Source organism: Cinclus cinclus, chromosome 27 (genome assembly GCF_963662255.1).
Source record: "Cinclus cinclus chromosome 27, bCinCin1.1, whole genome shotgun sequence".
Taxonomy (NCBI): domain Eukaryota; kingdom Metazoa; phylum Chordata; class Aves; order Passeriformes; family Cinclidae; genus Cinclus; species Cinclus cinclus.
The window spans coordinates 4,669,338-4,689,332 of NC_085072.1; the positions used below are offsets into that span (position 1 = coordinate 4,669,338).

A 19,995-nucleotide genomic window follows, 5' to 3' on the forward strand; every position below is an offset into this window, starting at 1 on the left:
TGCTGTTTGTTGCCATGTTCATCCCTCTTTGCTTGCTTGTGGAAGAGCAGAAGAGATGCACATCTGGTCTCTGCTACATTGCTCAGTTTATCCTCTGGGTCTGTTTGTGACCATTGAGAGAAGGAGAAGCAAAGCTGGAGGTTGATTTTTCATTATGGGACTTTTTTGCATCTGCAGTGTCAGAATGGAAGGATTGGTGGTGGCAGCCCTGAGCTGTGAGACCTGGAGGAGCTCCCTCCTGGACTGAGGGAGAACCATTAGTTTTCTTATCTGGAGCTGACAAAAAAAATTAAATTGGAAACTGCTTTCATAAGACCTGAATGGTGCATTCCTTTTCTCCTGGAAAACATCCAGCACATTTGGGGATATAAAAGAAAAGTCACAGGCAAAAGAGAAGAGGAGAACTCGTTGGTTTGTGTTTGAGCTTAATATGTGAATGGTGCAAGAAGATGTGAACAAGGTTGTTTGAATTTTAGGGTATCTGAATGGTTTGCTGATCTGGGTGCACAGCAGACTGTTTGTATATTGTGCTGTCAAATTATTTTGAGTTATTCTCACTGGTGGTAGGGTGGAATATACATCTGAGGTGCAAATAGAGGAAGTTGCTATGCATAGAGGAGGGTGCTTGCATTGCTCTGGTACGCATTGCAAGAAATGGCTGATCTATCAAATACCTGCCTGTATCTAAGGTGTAAAGACTCAGTGAGCCTGAAATTGCTGGAGTCTCTGGTAGAAATTAGCTCGACTGCAGTGTTGAGCGAGTTTTCCAGTCTGTGCTACTTCTTGCTTGTCTCCTTGTCTTACCCTGTCCTCTGTTTTGTTGTATCCCAGGGTTTCTGCACCACAGGGATGAGGAAGCCTCGGAGGAGGTGCCGGCAGCACTTGGAGGGGAGGCGTTCTCCCTCGCCCTACAGCCTCAAGTGCTCCCCCAGCCGCGAGACGCTGACCTACGCCCAGGCCCAGCGCATTGTGGAGGTGGACATCGACGGGCGGCTCCACCGCATCAGCATCTACGACCCCCTGAAGCTCATCACCGAGGACGAGCTGACAGCCCAGGACATCACCGAGTGCAACAGCAACAAGGAGAACAGCGAGCAGCCCCTCTTCACTTCCAGATCTAAGAAAACACCTTCCAAAGGCAAGAAGAAGGATTCCTGCTCCAAACATGTGCCAGGGATGTCTTTGCATTTGCCCCAGCCCAAGTTCCGTGTGGTGGACTCCTTCAGCCAGCCAGATGCCCCTCCCCTCCCTGCTGCCTACTACCGGTACATTGAAAAGCCTCCGGAGGACCTCGACGTAGAAGTGGAGTATGACATGGATGAGGAGGATCTGGCATGGCTGGACATGGTCAACGAGAAGAGAAGGGCTGATGGTTATGGGACAGTTTCTGCTGACACTTTTGAGCTGCTGGTGGATCGGTTGGAAAAGGAGTCGTACCTTGAGAGCCGGAACAACGGGGCTCAGCAGTCCCTCATCGATGAGGATGCCTTCTGCTGTGTCTGCATGGACGATGAGTGTCACAACAGCAATGTCATCCTGTTCTGTGACATTTGCAATCTGGCCGTGCACCAGGAGTGTTACGGTGTGCCCTACATCCCCGAGGGGCAGTGGCTTTGCCGCTGCTGTTTACAGTCCCCTTCTCGCCCTGTGGATTGTGTCCTTTGCCCAAACAAAGGGGGAGCCTTCAAGCAGACCAGTGATGGCCGCTGGGCTCATGTGGTCTGTGCCATCTGGATCCCAGAGGTCTGCTTTGCAAACACTGTGTTCCTGGAGCCCATCGAAGGGATCAATAACATCCCTTCAGCTCGGTGGAAGCTCACATGCTGTATCTGCAAGCAGAAGGGCATGGGAGCTGCTATCCAATGCCACAAGGTGAACTGTTACACTGCCTTCCACGTCACCTGTGCACAGAGGGCCGGTCTCTTCATGAAGATTGAGCCCATGAGGGAGACCAGCATCAATGGCACGACGTTCACCGTGCGCAAGACTGCCTACTGTGAGAGCCACTCCCCGCCTGGCACGGTGAGAAGACGGTCTCCAGCTGCTGGTGGTGATGGGCAGGAGGTCACTGTGAAGGAGGAGGGAGAGGAGGAAGCCAATTCTGGCCCTCCCAAAGGGTCTGTGAAGAAGAACCAAGTGAAATTGAAGCAAAAGATCAAAAAGGAGCCTGGTGATGTGACCAAAGGGCGTTCATCTGTGCCCATGGTGACAGTTGCACAAATTCCCTCTTACAGGTGAGTGTTGCAGGTTTAGGGAAGGAGTTGGAGCTGTAGCTGTACAGGGTCTGTTTTAAGGACTCAGTCCCTCTCATTGTTGACTTTGGAAACACTGAATCTTCAGTCAAGGCTTAGCAATAACTGTGTTCAGAGTGCTCTGCAGCATAACTTCTGGCTGGGTTTCTTCTGAGTGACACTGTATTTTTCTGGCTTTGCTAAGCAGCTATCCCAAGCTGTTGTGTAATGCAGCCTCTGTGGTGGTTCCTGATGGTCCTAAACACCCATCTACCATGAAGGCATTTTTAAATACTTCATGCATTACAGGTTGGTAGGCAGGTAGGGGTCATCCCACTATTAAAATTTTTGAGATCTCATTTCATAGTTTCTTAATTCCTCCTTTTATTACAGAGCATGTCAAACCTGCCAGTGTTGCAAGCAGCTTTGACTTTGGCTGTATTTTTGTATTTTTCTCCCAGCTCTTCCTCATGCAGTACTAGGAAATGCTGTATTTTTGTTTGGTGCCTTAGGAAGTGTGTTGATGTGTCTGTTTTAACAGATAGGCTGATAAGGCACCATGTGTAAGATAAAAATGGTAAGCAAAGGTTAAAATAGGTGATCTATTATTCTTGGACTCCTGTCAAGGTAGTTTCCCAGGCTCCAGATTAATAACATCAAACTTAAATGGCCCCTGGAAGGGTCTTGACACGGGAAGTAGTTTTGAAATTAAGGCTTGGAGCTGAATTGATGATTTCATACTTTATGCTGTGGCAAGTGCTTAGTGGGACCCTCCAGTATGAAAAGGGGACACGTTTGTCTGCATGTGAGGAGATCCCAGATTGTCCCAGTTCTTGTGTAGTTCAGAGTGAACTTTGATACAACACTGTAAAGCTTCATCAGGAGACCCAAAGGTCTGCAAAGCCATGATTGCTTTTCATCTGGCTCCATGACACTCTGTGCTTCCTTCAGGCTGAACAAGATGTGCAGTGGGCTCTCCCTGCAGAGGAAGAACCAGTTCATGCAGAGGCTGCACAACTACTGGCTGCTGAAGCGGCAGGCGAGGAACGGGGTGCCCCTGATCCGGCGGCTGCACTCACACCTGCAGTCCCAGAGGAACGCCGAGCAGGTACCGGCTGCTCCCAGCTCAGCTCACCTGGCAGGACCCACAGCGTGGCTTCCAGGAGGAGATGAGCTTAACACGTGGCTGGGGACGGGAGTGAGGGTGAAGGAATCAGATTTAAGTCTCTCTTGGTGTGCTCCTGCCTGAAGAACAGTCGGTGTGTTATGGGATATCCGTGATGCCACTAAAGTTGGTGTTGGTGAGACAGCAGGTAGGAGCTTTCCCCGAGTCAGAAGACCCAGAGTTGTGCAAGGGTGTCATGTGCCCTTGGTGGAATGATGAATGATAAAATCACATTCCTTGGAGGGAGTAAAGAAAATGAATTTTAGCTCCAGAGTTACGGCTAAATTCCAGTTCGGGTCATTTTCCTGCAGCTTCAGTTTCTGTCCATCCCATGCATCTTTAGACATAATCATCAGCTCTGCACTCATGCTTCCTCTTTTGAGCTGGCATCTGTAGTCACTTTATCTTGGTGCTATTAAGTAGCACTGCATTTGGCATGAGAGATAGTTGCTGAAGTAATGAAGCAGTAGGGCTCTACCCTCTAACACAGCCTGTCAGTAGGGATTGTATACAATGCACATGTATATTTTTATTGTAGTTTGAGGAATTTATAGGCTTTTGGTTTGCAGGAAGACTGCTCTGGGTGCTAAATAAAAAAATTATTCCCCACTCATCAGTGCAAAGCTTGGGAAAGTGCAGCATTTCCTTGGTGTATTACATTGGCAATTTACCATAAGTTCTTAGAAACAAATGTCCTATTAATATAAAACATGAATATCTTGTGAAGCAATGACCTTGGCAGTCATGTGAAAGTGTATGCACTTGAGGTATATCATCCAAATCACTAAAAAAAAATCTCCAGATTTAGGAAAGGAAGGATATTTTTGTTGTGAAGCCACTGAACTCTGTCTTGGAAGGTGTGAGCTCATTTCCCAGTGTTGGCCATTCTTGGCAACTGTCTTTCCATGGCTTTATTTTTTATGGGTTGCAGAATAGCTCTTTTCTCCCCTGCTTTGGGTTGCCTTCCCTTTAGACTGTAAATGCTTTGGGCTGCTGCTCCAATGCACAGAAAAATTTTCCAACCTCTGTAATAAAGTTGGATGTAAAAGCAGGGAGGGTGCAAATGAGCATGCACTGAAGTGTGCTCCCAGGGTGAAGCTGCAGGATAATTTGGGGTAATTTCACAGATAAGGTAAAATCTAGAAAAGCTGATACTCTCTCTGTTAGACAGCTATGTGCTGGAGGAAGGAGGTGACATGGTCTGAACAAGAGACAAGGCAGTAAGAGGAAGACTCTGAGAACAATTCCCAGAGGATTCCTAGAAAAAGAAGGAAACACAGGAAGCCTGTGGTGTTTTTTATGTTACCCCACTTCTATCTTGCAGAAGGAGCAGGATGAGAAGACGAGTGCAGTGAAGGAGGAGCTGAAGTATTGGCAGAAGCTCCGGCATGACTTGGAGCGGGCTCGGCTGCTCATCGAGCTCATCCGAAAGAGGGAAAAGCTCAAACGGGAGCAGGTAGGGAATTCTGGCTGTCCAGTTCCTGCTCTTAACTTCAGTCCTGTGCAAGCTCTCTGTGCTGCAGGAGGCTCAGGAGGAGCATGACTGTTTTTCTTGAGCCTTTTCCTGTTTTCACAGGTTCTGACTGTTGGGTGTGCAGAGCTACCTCTCCCTGTGTCAGTCACAGGTTTGCACTGTGCAGCCTCTGCCCTCAGAACCAGGGCTGGGCTGCAGAGTGCTGGCAAAATGTATTTGCATCATTAATAGTGGATTTGATTCCTGACCTACAGAACCCCTTCTATGTCTGAGCATGGACCAAGTGTTTTGCAGAGTAGAAGATAAGTCTTTCATGATTACTTCAGGAGTTTGGTAACACCTTCTCCAAAAAGAAGTCTATATCACAATTCAGCTCCTATTTTCTAAGGCTAAAATTCTTGTAGTTTGTCCTCTAAAGACATTTTGAGAAGAAGAAGTTGTAAGGTGGAGACCATTTACTAAATTTTCCAATTTCTCCTTTGACCTATGTGCACATCTCCAAAGTTTCACCAGTTGCTTTCAATGCTGGCCAGCCTGGCCTGTCTTTGCTGTCCTTACTTTGTTGGTTGCTGCACCCACAACTGTGCTCTCTGGCTGGAGTATCCTCCAGGATGGCTCCAGAAAAAGGCTCACTGGGCACACCCTGAGCCCGTGCCCATCCTCAGGCCTTGCCTGGGTGCTTCCAGGCTGTCTGCAGGGAGAGGGAAAGCAGCATCCTCTGTGATCACAGCTCCTCTGAGAACAGCTTTTTTATGGCCAGAAACTACCCACAGCTTTTCTGGAGTCCTCTTGATGGTTCATTTGCTGCATTGTCCTTGATTTACATCAGTGGCTCAGCCCTCATTGCTGTGTGAACATATTTTAGGTAGGAGGATAAAATACCAAAAATCATTCTTGGGCTTTATTTGCTTTTGATATCTTGATATAACCCTATCACAGCTGGCTAAACCCAGAAAAACTTATGGATACTATGGTGTGCTTTTTAAAAGAATAAAATGCCACAGAAAAGTGTACCTAGTTGGGCTCTATCCAAGCACAGCTTTTAGGTGAGTGCAGAAGGATGCTCCAGAATCGTGCATCTCTGTTTTGCTGTTCTTCTGTTTTGGTCTTTATAGCTGTCTATATTCATTCTCTCATTGATGCTGTCTTGTTGCTGAGCACATCAGATACAGTTTGCTTTGTGTAAACAGGCTTGCTTACCTTTGTTACAGAAGTGTTGATTTAATGACATAACGAGTGATTATAAGATCAAAGAAATGAAGATGTTAAAGGATGAATACTTTTATCCTGTTCCAGTCTTCTTTGAATAGATTTTTATTGCAAGAGATTTTCAGTGCTACAACTTGTTTGCTTGAAATCAAACAGTATTAGAGACTTCCTAAAGGATAGAAGGAACTGCATTAGGAATTTGCAGATGTCTAACCACTGTTGTTTGGTTTCTGCCTTGAAGTCTGAGAGCTTATGTCTTAAACTTTGTTTCTTCTCTCTAGTCTAATTATGGAAGTTGTTGTTCATATAAATGCCTGTGTACTTTTAATTTTTATGTAATATTGCTAATTGGCAAAATAACAATATCTAGAGGCAGGGAGTTCTCCAGGATAATTTACCAGGTGTGAAAAACCTGTTTTCCTTTTTAATGGTAGTATCCTCTAATTTCCTGGGGTTTCCTCTTGTTTTGACTTTGTGAGATTTAATAATCAGGAGTTCCCCATGTAAAAGGATTGGAGTGGGCAATGTACATGGAGAATGCAAGGTGTTTGTCAGAAGTTCTACAACTATGCTAGCCTGAGGTTTCCAGCACTGAGTAAAGCTGGGGGGACGATTCAGAAGAATCTGGAGGGAGACACCACTCACAGCTCCTGCCCTCAGTGAGTGTCCTCATGGCTGTGTTCCTGTTGCCAGGTCAAGGTGCAGCAGGCTGCCATGGAGCTGCAGCTGACCCCTTTCAATGTCCTGCTCCGCACAACCCTGGACCTGCTGCAGGAGAAGGATGCTGCCCAGATCTTCACAGAGCCTGTTAACCTGAACGAGGCAAGTCTCTTTCCTAGAGGTGTTTAATGGGTTGTAGATGAGATATTGCTGGGCAGAAGCACAAACCACCTTGTCCCAAGCTGCTGGTGGACTAAAAACTATCTCAAAAAGAACTCGTGATGTGTGTATCCTTCCAGGCCAAAAAAAGGGTATTTTTTTTCTGGAAATTTAGCACATCTTGGATGAGTAATATTTTTCAGAGCCAGGGTTTGTCTGCCTTGCCTGGGTGACACAGAAATGAACATCTGTCGCTGCCCCTTGTCAGTGGAAAGGGCATTAAGAATGCTTGTGCTGGGTGCGCTCTGGTTGGCTAGTAAATGGTTTTTGTAATTGTACAGGTTTTATATGTTTAGGTTCCAGATTACCTGGAATTCATTTCCAACCCAATGGATTTTTCCACCATGAGGCGGAAGCTGGAGTCCCACCTGTACCGAACCTTGGATGAGTTTGAGGAAGACTTTAACCTTATAGTTGCCAACTGCATGAGGTATAATGCTAAAGACACGATTTTCCACCGAGCAGCTGTCCGGCTCCGGGACCTCGGGGGAGCGATTTTGCGTCACGCGCGGCGCCAGGCCGACAGCATCGGCTTTGACACTGGCGTGGGGATTCACCTGCCTGAGTCGCCCAAGCCCCACGACTTTTACCGCTTTTCTTGGGAGGATGGTGAGTAATCGTTGATGGTTCTTTTTCACCTCAGGTAGATCATAGCTTTAGTTCTGAGCACGTCGTGATTTCAGCCTTCATGGAAATTGTAGCCATTCTGAATATGAGAATTTCCCTGTCCATCTGTTTAGGCATATATAGAACTCCTTTAGAGTGTGGGATTTCAGGTGAGCTGGGCACTCTGAGCTAGGTGCAGCTTAGCTCCAGCTCTCCTAGTGCATGTCTGTGTTGGCAGAGCCTTGTAAACTGCCCGTGCTCTTTGATTTGTGCCAGGAGTGTTGAACAAACTCACTGTTTTAAAGAGCAGTACAAAGATGGGTCTGGGATTTTTTTGCTCTGGGGAAAGCTCATTTAAATACATATAATTGTAAGCTGGCAAGATGTACAGCAGCTGAGTTCAGTGGAGCACTGAGGGCTGAAAGAGGGTGATGAGGGGTGGAAGGTACTGGGACCTCAGCAGTCCTTCTAGCTGAGACTTTCCATTCCCAACACAGCCCCATCCATTCCCACAGCCTTCTTGAAGTGCAGCTCCAAAGCATTGGGTAACTTGGCTAAACTTAATACAGCCATCAAGCACACAGAGCTTGCAGTGTGCCATCTGGTTCCTAAACGTTGAATCCCTCTTGGGTGCAGATGGACAGTCATTATGAAATTTGTGTAGGTGTTCAGCTGTCTGTCCTGCTCCTGCAGATGCCAGCCCTCCAGCAGAGCCAGAGGAATGGCAGATATATTATGTTTTGGCCGCTTATGTTTGTGGTCTGATTTTGTCATTTAATCTGACAATGAAATAGCTTTCTGACAAGGACCTAGACCAAAAGCTGTTCTGTGTAGGGTGCAGACATGTCCTTTCACTATTGCCCCCGAGGCAGCAGCAGGAACTGAGGGACACCGCAGTTGAATCAGCAGCTTTTTATCCAAAGGAGGGGAAGTCCAAGCTCCGAGGTTATTGACTGCTAAATCCCCAGGCTAAAGCAATTGATTCATGGACAGCATCAAAGGGAATGAGACCTGGCACTGGCCCCAGATGCTTCTCCAAGAAGCCTTACTCCTTCCCTTCACTGTTGCCATCTCTTGTGCTGCAGTGGATAACGTCCTGGACCCGGAGAACCGGGCTCACCTGTCGCTGGAGGCACAGCTGAAGGAGCTGCTGGAGAAGCTGGACACGGTGAGCACCATGCGCTCCAGCGGCGCCCGGACGCGGCGCATCCGGCTCCTGCGGCGCGAGATCAACTCCATCCGCCACAAATTGGCCCAGCAGCAGAGCAAGGCCCTGCCCAACGGGGACACTCTGCCACGGGAGGGGCTGGAGACAACATCCAGGGAAGGGGATGAGGAAGGGGAGAAAGGTGAGCAGCAGGATTTTGATTCCGGGTCTCTAGTGCTGGTCAGCAGTCAAAACCTGCTGTTGCTCCTGTGACCTTAGTGAAAGATGGGAATGGCTCTTGGTAGTGTAGGGAATGATTCTTGCTAAAATGTTTAAGCAGATGCTTTATTTCTTTACCAGATGGTGCCAAGCTCCCGTACCCTCCAACCCTGGAGCCCACGGGACCTGCACCTACCCTCTCAGAGCTGGACTCTCTGCAGGACCCTCCAACACTCAAGCCCATCAGTGAAAGCAGGCCCCTGAACCAGCTGCAGAAGAGGATGGTGTCGGACAGGGAGCTCTTTGACAGGAAGGCTCTGCAGCACGAGAGCCAGGCTTTCCAACGCCTGCTGTCCAACAACGGCCTCAACGGCCTGGCCCTGCCCCCTGGGGACAGCCCTGCCAGCCCCGCCCTCAGCAGTGTGGGCCGCCGGACATCGGTCCTTTTTAAAAAAGCCAAGAACGGTATGAAGCTGCAGAGAGGTCTGGAGTGCTCCCTGGAGAACGGGGAGGAGCACAGGCAGGGCGGGCAGCGCTCACCCTCCTGCCCCGACGTGGAGCGACAGGCGCGGAAACGGCCCCAGAGCAGGAGCTGCAGTGACAGCAGTGGAGAGAAGTCACCCAGGCAGGCAGCACAGAGAGGTGAGGAAAGGCTGGATGGGACAGTTCCGTGGTGGTGTTGGGTCCCAGGTTGCACTCGACGATCTCAGAGGTCTTTTCTAATTGATTCTGTGATTGTGTAATTCCTTGGGATTCCTTTTCCTTCTGGAAGCTGTGAGATGGGGCTGAGGAAGGGGAAATTTTGGGGCTAAGTAAAAACTTCTGCATCCAAACTACACAGCCAGAACTGACTTTATGCTTAGAGGAGAGCACATTCCTTTGTAACCAGATGTGCCTGGTGAAAGCTGCATCTCTTCACATGTTTATAAACAGGGCAGATATATCCATCATGAGCTGCACTTCTCCATTGGCTGTACATGTTGGTTTTGGTATTTTAGCTCCTCTCTAGCCACCTCCATTTTAGACGTTTAAAGGTACCAAGATGAAGCCCAGGGCAGGTACCAGTAATTCTTCACTTTGCCAGGCTGCTGTAAGAGAAGAGTTTTCAGTTTTTTATAGGACAAGGCAATGTGCCTGGCTGCTTACAAAGCTGTTGAGTGCCTGGCTGGAGACTCTGGGCTGAGGTGTTGGCATTCCTGCTCTTGTTGGAAGGGTTTGTGTTGGCTTGGTCACTCCTGGGAGTGACCTTCCTGCTGCAGAAATGATGCATTTGGTTGGAAGTGTGGAGTAACTTAAACATTACTTTGAAATCACTTCTGGAGTTTAAATGAAATTAGTGGGAACACCAAGCAGGTTCCTTTTCAGATTAGATCTGTAAATGAGAATAAGCAGCTGAGATGAACTTTGGAAAGACAAAAGAGAAAAGGAGCATCAGAGTGACAGCACTGTAATTTCTTTTTAGTTCTGTATGAACAGCCATTGTGGGACAGTTCCCATCTGGAATGTTTGACTTAGCTAAACCTCAAATATTATCTTATAGTTATTTGGCTGTCATAGGGTTGCAAGAATATTGAGACTGGGAGGAAGGCAATGGAATGTGGGGATTGACTTGTCAGGACAGGTTAAAGGAGACACAGATGACTTCTCCAAAGAGTGGAGGGACTCACCATCATCATCTCTTGGTAATTAAAGCAGAAAGTTTTCATCCACACTGGGGAGAGGTCTGAATGAGAGGCTGAAATTTAAAAAAAGAAAAGGGAAAATAAGGGCAAGGTGCTGGAAAACACTGTTAATAGGCAGTGACATTTCTCCTGTGCTGAAACAGCACAGCTGGCTGTTTTCTGAGTTGCACCTCTGCTTTGTGATTCAGCTCCAGCTCTTTCCACAATTTCAAGCACAATTGATTTCTCCTGACTGGAGAAATTGTCTGGTCCGATGAATCTGTGTTACTGCAGAAGCAGCTCAGTGTGATGGGGATTTCACAACAAGGTGTTTCCCAGGAATGTGTACTTTGTGACAATCCCATATTTACAGCTAGAAAAAACAACAGAGGCTTTGCCATGGATTTGCCCTTTGTGAGGCTGTTGGACTTGTGAGCCCATGGGAGTGTGGGGGTGCTGGGTGCATGGGCTGGGGGAAGGCCATGGCTTCTTGTGCCTGCTCTGGCCTTGGGGATGCTCTCAGGGATCATTCCTTGTCATTCCCTTTTGTCTCCTCGGCAGGAGTGACCAATGGCTTTGCAAAACATGCAGGGAGTGGCTCTGACTCCGAGTGCAGCTCTGCCCTGGGCAGTGGGCTGGTGTTTGAAGCCTGCAGGTAAGTGCCCCAGGCAGAACTGTTCCCTGGAACACCTTCTGTGTCTGGATTAATCTCTCTGCTTCTGTTCTTTGACTTCTTAGTTCCAAACCCAGCCCAGACTGTTACTTACTTGTGTGTTGGCTCTAAAGGACAAAAAGCTGCTGAGTTTTCATCCTGTCCTCTTTAAGCTGCAGGTCCCAAAAGCAGTGCTTGATTTTTCAAGTGGGTGTGTGATACACTGATCTTTCTCAGTGCATGCACATCCCCTCTGCTGATGCAGTTCTTGAGAACCAAAACTTGGAAAAACTTGAATTCAAATTTTCAGTTCAGCACTTCAGGTAAAGCTGAACTTTTACCACCTACTAAACAGCTGCTTTCCTTCTCTCAAAAGTTTAAGAGCAGAACTGGGCACTTCAAACATTACTGAACAGACTTAAAGCAAGCACCTGACATCTTCTGATGTCTTGTGGTTAACTTGTGCAGTTATTCTATTCAGGAGCAGCTCCGTTTACTACTTTTTCTCCAGTCTTTCTTTTCCAGCACCAAAATCACTCAATATAGGTTGCTTAATAGAAAACTGTAAAAGAAAAAAAAAATTACAATATGTGAAAAAATATGATTGCTTGAGGTGAGATAGTCCATTTTGTGAAATGTTTGTAGTGAGGGGGTGAAAGGATGTTGAGGATGTAGGCTGACGAGGTCCAGTTTCATACTGGAGTTGTACTGGAGGGCTGCTGTGTCATCTCTCAAGCCTATACACAACTAGTGTAGCTCATGCAAGCTCCAGGCATTATTACATCAGCTCTCAGGTGTGAAGGCTGCTCTGGGTTTCCTCTTCATGTTTACAGCTGGGTTTCTGTGAGGCCTTTTCAGGGCTCATGGCAAAGCTGGGATGATGTCCAGTGTGCTTTCACCAGAACAGATCACATTTTGCACAAGTGTTCTGTGCCCTTTTCATGTCAGTGATGCACCAGTGCAGTAATTTTTTGGTATTTTAACCTGATTTGGGGAATCCATTGTCTTTGTTGTCCAGGATAATCTGTTTTCTCCTAATGCCCTACTTTTCCACATCTTCCTGACAGTGGTTTGATGCCTCCCAAGCGGAGTCGAGGGAAGCCGGCTCTTTCTCGGGTGCCCTTCTTGGAGGGTGTGAATGGAGACTCTGATTTCAGTGGCTCAGGTGAGAATTGCTGCCCAGCACCCCCTGCTCAGGACCCACCTGAACCAGGTGGAGCACATTTCAAAGCTCAGCAGAGCCAGTCCTGCACAAACTAGCCCAGCTGGTTCTGCCTGGGCACTATTACCTGCTTTGTTGCAGATTTAGGTTATTGCATATAACATTTTTCCTGCTTCCACCTTTCCTGGTTGCCTGTGCCCTGTGTTGGCTGCTTTCTGTAGGGCTGGTGTGTGTAATGTGCCTGTCACTGTTTGCTCCTGTTTTGGGACTGGTTCTCTTTAATGATGCTGTAACACAAACAGGAAATCATAATAATCATAATAAGAGGGGTCTCTCTGGAGATGACTTCATAGCTGTTCCCTCCTGTGTTGCTTGCAGGGTCTTTGTAACAAAGTTGTCTTTGTCAGGCTGTGTTGTACATCTGTGAAATTGTCACATTGCTGTAATACTCCCCAAGGCAGTGCACCAGTGCTCACACAACCAGACTGTTGTGTTTCTTAGGGTCTGCCAGTGATTGAGTTATTGCAGGTTTATGCTGAGATCAGGATTCATCTTTGAGGCCCTGGCACTCTTGTGTCTTTCTGTGCAGCTTCATGTGATGGCTCTTGTGGCTCTCTGAGAATCATTATTATCATAGACCTTGTGTCTGCTTTGGAGATGAGCTCACAGAGTGGGGCTGGTGCCATGAGAGCTGGAATCAGGGGGACAGTTCTGGGGTTTGGAATATAATTTCATTAATGAGAGAATACATCTGGAGTGCAGTAGTGGAGAAGTACATCAGATCTGTCCTGAGTGTTCAGACCAACCTGGGGTCTGATCAACCCTGCTGGGTTGTACTCTGCATTTTCTAGATTCAGTTTTCAATGCCAATATTTGTCCATTTTCCCCAGAGCAAGCAGTACGTACTGTGAAATTTTCATTAATGAAGATTACTCCTTTTCCAGGACCAGGAGCTGGCTGATTTCATATCTATGACCAAATCCATCTCTTGTGGGGCCATTTGATTTCAGTGACTCAATCTGAGTAACATTTCTGTGTTGAAGAGTTCATGTGAAGCCTCGTGCATGCACAGACCCATGATTTAGGAGACTGTGGCTTTATCTTAGTGCTCAACCTGACTGTACTGACAGAGTAAAGAAGGCTGGAGTTTGGTACATGCTGAGTTTTATCATAAATACCCAGTTAATATAGATACAAACAACAAATGATTTTCCTTTTTGTCTTGTCAGTGTGCTGTAATTACTGCAGTCGTTCACCTGTTTTAGTTAATTGCTAGAATTATTAATGAGACAATGAGGCCTGGGTGGGATGACAGTGTGGTTCCTTGTGTTTCCATAACCCCCTTGCTGGTACCAGCTCCTAAGCTCTGTTTCCTGCTGTCCCTTAGGCAGGCCTCTCCTGATGTCCTTTGAGAGCCAGGCTGAGCTGGAGCCCCTGGAGCTCGTGTGGGCCAAGTGCCGTGGTTACCCCTCCTACCCTGCCTTGGTAAGTGCCCTGTGGCTCCCCCACAGCCTGACCTTGCAGCTCAGGCAGCCCAGAACACAGTTCTGTTGTGCACTGTAACCAGACAGAAAAGGCAAACTTCCCCAAATAATGGAATATTTAGGTTTTTTTTCCTCCTTTCCCACAGTGAAAATTCACTGTGCTCATTGTTTCAGAGCTTTGCAGAGGATTCATAAAACATTGGTATCTCATTGTCTCCTCTCCTCTGAGGAAAGGCATCAGTCCTGTGGGGAGAAGACCTAAATTTTATAAATGCAGGCACCAGGTTCTCCTGCCTGCACATTTTCCTGTTTGGTGAGCACAGCTCCATCTGTAGGTGCCCAGCTGGCCCTGTCATGTCTACATCCTCTTGCAACAACCATATGTTTGATTTAAATATGAGCATGTATGCATGCCCCTTGAATGATATTTCTTACTGTTTATCTGCCTTTGGATATTTATCTTATTAATGCCATCAAAAAGGGCAGATTCTGCTGGAAGTGAGACCCTCATCCATGTTCTTACTCCCAAGTGGGAGCCCTGAAGAGGGAACATCCATGGATCTGCTGGCCATCCTGGCCAGCCAAAGCAGATGTAGTTCTCCATGTGGCTACAGCCAGAGTTAAACTGTGGCTTAGAATGGATTTAACCACTGAGATTGCCTCCAAAAAAAAGGCTTTTTTATAGCAGCTTGTTGTGGTGGCAAAGTGTGATGGCAAAGATGGCCAGTGTCAAAGCCAATCTACTTTTTCAAGCCCTTAGGAGGGGAGGAAGAACAGACTGAGTATTGCAGCCACTCTCTGCTGTTTTCTTCTCCTGTGCTGACATAGCACAAATGTGTTCTGCTTTATAGGGGGAGAATTGATATATTTGTTGTGACTTATCTTCAAAATTACTATAGTCTCTGTTCTCCTGGCTTGATGGAGCCAGCACTGCTTGTTAACTCTCAGAATATTTGGCCTGTTCTAATCTAATGCAGTGTAAATCTGAGCAATGCCACTGATGTCAACTGAGTTGTTCCAGAATGGAGCTGTTGTGAAATCACATTTTGCCTGTGGAGTACAGCAGGAGCAATACATTTATTTGGAGTTTGGTGTGAGGGAGGGAGATCTTTTGCTGATCAGAATAATGCTGAGTTTGTACTAAATTACACATTAGTGTAAATGCATTTACAGCCACACAGAACCACACACATCCCTTTTTCAAGATGGGGTGCCTGGCTTTGGGACTGACTGGCTTCCCTCCCACAGGGCAAGCCTCAGGCTGAATTTTTTTAGAAAGAAACTGAAAACAACCAATTTTGCTTACCCACCCAAAGCAGACTTAATTTGTCTAGCTTGGATACACTGAAAGAACAGACAAAATCATGCATTCTGTTCATTGCTGGGCAGGATTTCGTGCTAATTGTCCTCCCCCTGTGTCCACAGATTATCGACCCCAAAATGCCACGTGAGGGTTTGCTGCACAATGGGGTCCCCATCCCTGTGCCCCCCATGGATGTCCTGAAGCTGGGAGAGCAGAGGCAGACAGAGGCAGGAGAAAAGCTCTTCCTTGTCCTTTTCTTTGACAACAAGAGAACCTGGTGAGTGTGGGCAGACAGCTCAGTGGTGAGTGTGAGCGAGAAGATTTAGCATAATCTTTGGGATGTGGGAGCATGCAGGGATTATCATGTTGTTACATGTAAATTAGGGAATTTAAACATGCAGCAGGCAAGAGGAGTCTAAATCAGGAACACAGCCTGTTCTTCCTGGCCCAAGAGCACATCTGGCAGCTCCATTTCCACAGTGAACAGTCCAGCATCCTTCACCCAGAGCTCGCATCACCACAAAAATACTGAGGCACATGAAGATAATTTAGAGCAAATTACAGAGAGCATTTGACATCAGAACACCAGCAGTCTGTTCCAATGCTGCACAAAAGATTTGCCAAAAATTTCTAGGCTAACATTTTCAAAATGCAGGTTTTATTTCATATTTAGACTTGGCTGATTTTTCAGAGGTGCTGGGTACCACCAGTTTTCAAATCAAGATTTTTATTTAAGATGGAAAATACAGGTATAAACACATAGGTTCAAAGCAAGAAAAATACCTGAAGGCCTTTTGCTGTTGCACTTCAGACAGGATGATTCTGCTGATTTTAGGTTTAGTTGCTCACCATGCTCACATGGTAGCATTCAACCAGGCAGATATAATAAGCCATAAACCAGTGAAGAGCCTTAAAACTACCAATAAGTCTTTGAAATATGTGTGTGAAACAATGGGAAATTTGTAAAATTGGAGTTTTATGCTGGAGGAGGTGACAGCTGCATGCTGAGCCCACTGGATTATTAAACCAGCAAATACCACATGGGAACATGAACCATGAACAGTGACAGAGGAGGCAGGAGCTGTGTGCAGCTGGGATCACAAAAACAGTTTGTGCTGTGGCCAAAGTGGATGCTGGACTGTTGGGATGCTGTGGGAGCAGAAGAAAGCCAGGCTTTCCTTTTCTTCTGCTGCCTCTGTAAAATAACATATCAGGAGTTTAAGAAGAAGCCTTGTGGTGTTTGAAGAACCCTTCTCCTGGGGAAGGTTTTTGCTGACATTCCAGGAAGAACTGGGAAGCTCCAGGAAATCAGGGAAAGGCTGGAGGAAGGGGGTGAACATTACCAGGGCTGGAGGGAAGATAGAGCAGAACCAAACACACACATTACTCCTGTAAAGCAGCAAGGGGGAGGTTCCCCCCTGACATCTGAGGGCTCTGCAGAGTTTTGTGAGGTCTGAAAAGATGGGGACAAGGTGCAACAAAGGGAGAAGTATTTGCCATCTGCTTGGGAAGTTGGGAAGTGGACCAGGTTTTCATCACTTGGTGAGGGTGTCATGTCCTCTGGGTAAAAGAGGTGTCAGGAGACAAACTCCTGAGGCTTTTTATTAGCACACTGCATTGTTCTCCTGTTCCTGATTACAGGAACCACTTGATAAAGAGCATGTTCTGCAATGAGAGACTAATGATTTGTAACAGAAAATCAATGGCACTGCCATGCTTCCTGTTGCTGTAGTCATCAGCTTTCAAAATCTTAAATCCAAGGTTGTACTTGAAGCTATCTTCCCAATAAAAGTAAACATGTCCTTGGTTTTGTCCTGCTCTTGTTGAATACAAGCTCTGCTGCATGTTTACACTCTTCAGAGGCCACTCTTGTTTGCAAGTTTGTGGGAAGCTGAGATGCCTCAGGAAAGTACTATAAGGCCCCCTTGGAGTCAGATCCAATTTTGGTTGACTTCAGTGATGCTGCAGAAGGGTGGCAAAGACTGAAATTGTCATCTTTGTGTGAAGAGAAGCTGAGGTGCCCTGGGTTGCTCATATTGCCTGAGTGGGAGGTGCATTGAGCTGTGCCAGCAGTGGCTGAGGTGGAGCTGCAAGGGGCTGGATGTCGTTAGGAGAGGTGGGTGACACATTTCTCAGTGTCCAGCTAACCTGGATAAATGACCACACAATGAAAGTTTGCTACAGACAAGGCATTTGCAATTAAAGTAATCCTTTGGGGTCATCCTGGTTCTGGATGATGCTCAGATTGTTGTACCCACCTAAACTAATGCTTACAGTTTCTTGGAACAAGACAGAGCTTTATTGGGGATAAAAACTCATTTTGTACCATGGACATCCCTGTATTTGCTGCTCTGTGGAGCACAGGAATTTCCAACTTGCCCCTCAGCTCCAAGGAGCATTGAAAGCTTTGAGTAAGGACTCTAAGGAGAGAGAACTGTGCTCAGAGGGTATTTTGGCTGCAGGGGCTTCTTCTATATCAAATGCAGGGATTTAAACATTTGTACCATCCTTGTGGGGCGTTAATGACAGATGAATACATTACATGGGTGTGACTGCTCCTGGGGAGGAGGTGACAGCTCTCTGCACTCCTCTCTCCTGCAGGCAGTGGCTGCCACGGGACAAAGTGTTTCCCCTGGGCGTGGATGACACCGTGGACAAGCTGAAGATGATGGAGGGACGAAAAACCAGCATCCGCAAGTCGGTGCAGGTGGCCTACGACAGAGCCATGATCCACCTGAGCCGAGTGCAGGGGGACAACCCCTTCATCCCCACAGCCACCTACCTGTGAGGGGCTGCTGGGGCCAGGCCACCTGCTCCTCCACCCCTCCAGCTCACTGCACTGCAGCTGTCAGCACTCCTCTGAGTACCCTGAAATGTGCCAAAAAAAACCCCTTGTCCAGCTTCTTCCTGAATGTGTCTTGCTGAAGAGCTGGCAGGAGATAAAATGTAGTCTGCAGGGAGTAAGGTAGGTAGGAAAAGCTGACAGGTGACAGGAAGCCAAGGTGAGTTGCTGCAGTGAACAGAGCACACAGCACTTGGATGTTTGGACCTCATGCACCGTGCCCTGCCACTGCCAGGGTTTTGAGTTGTCAGCCAGTCCCACGTAATTCATGGGAACCTGGCAGCCCCAGGATTCTTAACAGAAATCCCAACTGGGCTTTCTTGTGCCAAATTTACCTTAACCATCATTGGCCTTTTGATTTTTCTTTAAATGACACTGTCCTATCACATAAAAACCGCACAGAACGTAGCTGGGAGCTCTGACTGTGATTCTCCTGCCTACACCCATCATGTTTTCATGTTTAGATTTCTCTCACTGCATTTAGAAAAGCTTGAGATTTTGGTAACCTTCCCCTCCTGCACAGTTTCATGCACAGATGCACAGAGCTTTAAAGATGAAAATCAAATTACCTGATCTGTGTCTAATATGTATGTCCTAGAAATGGATTTTGTTGTTTCACATTTCAGTTCTGATTTCTGTGACTCTGCTTGTTGCAGTAACATTTCATATCATGACTTAGCACAGTACCTAAGAAAAGGTAACTTCCTTTTAAGAAGTAATTTTGGAGGTGTCTGTTGAGCTGGAGAAGCTCTGCAGGCACTGAGGTTGATCAGGGTTGGAAGGAGATGCATCTTTTGTGTTGGTTTATGCACATTTGGTGTAAGGCTCCTCTTCCTTTTCCCCCCCTCTTTTGTGTCTCCCTGTTTTCCTCTGCCACATTTTGGACTGAAACCAAGCACTGACCAGAGCACACGACCCTTCTGCTATTTCACCTTCTCCCACACGTGCACATCCTTCCCTGGTGTGTGGGTCTCCAGTGCTGTCATCCAGGTGAACCCAGACACTCCCTGTTGGTTTGGGTTAGCATTGCAAAAAAACAGGGACAAACTCATGTTTGGGAACTTGGTGACTAAATCTTTTCTATTAGCCAAGGACTTCATGACTTCTCTGATCTCTTCTGTTGCATATCCCTCTTTGCTTTCCCATTTTAAAGAGCCAAAGGTGCAAAGCAAGATTGTAGATTGAATATCATCATTTTGCTTTTTAACTCAGTATTTTAAAATTATTTTTAACTTTTTCATACTGAAGAGAATGTGGAGTCAATAATAATTAATGATAATGAATAGTAGGGAGTAATCACTGCCATTTCTACTTGCTCTACTTTTTTAAAATACCACTTCTTATACATTGGGGCATGGAACTGCATTTAAAGGAATTTTAAGATTCCTGTAACATATAGAGATGGGCCATAGGAGATTGTAAAAATATTAATAGTGATAATAACGCCCATGGAGTGTGGCTAGGGAAGGATGTTGTGTATATAGTTGTAAAATGTTCTAAATTATTTAGACCTATTGTCACCATTCTTGAAGTCCTCAGTTGTGTTGCTGGGTCTTTTATATGCACACAGTGTAATTTATTTAAAGGAACATACACTTTTCCAGGTGGTAGCTCAGCTGTGGACTAGTGACCTGTGTATATGTTTTAAGGTCTTGGGAGTTGGTAATTTTTTTTTTCTGTTTTGTTTGGTCTTTAAATGATTTTAGAATTTGGATTGGCTGATATCCTGTTGTTGCTACAGAACCTAAATGTTACTGTCAGTCTGCTGTAAAGCACAGATTGCTCTATTTATTGTAGAAAGTGAGTTTATTTGCTTTCTAGAATTGTTTATATCAGATGGTATAAGAGAAGTAATAAGAAAATCTATGCTTGTAAAGAAAAAAAAAGCTAATTTTACCTACTATAATCTGACTGTCTGAGACTATATTTTCTCTCTGAGAAATAAATGTTCTAATGTATGG

The 19,995-nt window shown here is 46.3% G+C and overlaps 1 protein-coding gene across 2 annotated transcripts; it reads left to right on the top strand.

Annotated features, from left to right (window-relative positions):
- On the top strand, window positions 1–19,746 carry BRPF3 (bromodomain and PHD finger containing 3). Of its 2 annotated transcripts, XM_062509796.1 has the most exons (13): window positions 4–460; window positions 832–2,234; window positions 3,183–3,339; window positions 4,721–4,852; window positions 6,773–6,901; window positions 7,255–7,567; window positions 8,650–8,913; window positions 9,072–9,572; window positions 11,153–11,246; window positions 12,311–12,408; window positions 13,793–13,890; window positions 15,315–15,469; window positions 17,794–19,746. In XM_062509796.1, exons 1-13 carry the CDS (start codon window positions 437–439, stop codon window positions 17,978–17,980), a joined length of 3,555 nt encoding a protein of 1,184 aa, XP_062365780.1. In that variant the 5' UTR covers window positions 4–436; the 3' UTR covers window positions 17,981–19,746. The 2 variants fall into 2 exon arrangements, 1 of the variants encoding a protein (XP_062365780.1); XR_009934014.1 differs by lacking the exon at window positions 17,794–19,746 and having other exon boundaries at window positions 1–460; window positions 13,797–13,890; window positions 15,315–15,370.
- Window positions 19,747–19,995: the final 249 nt, after the last annotated feature.

Coding starts and splice junctions, on each gene's coding strand:
- BRPF3 (XM_062509796.1), top strand. CDS start 437: ATGGTGCAAGAAGATGTGAACAAG. Junction 9,573..11,152: donor CAGGCAGGCAGCACAGAGAG/GTGAGGAAAGGC, acceptor TCTCCTCGGCAG/GAGTGACCAATGGCTTTGCA. Junction 12,409..13,792: donor CTCTGATTTCAGTGGCTCAG/GTGAGAATTGCT, acceptor GCTGTCCCTTAG/GCAGGCCTCTCCTGATGTCC.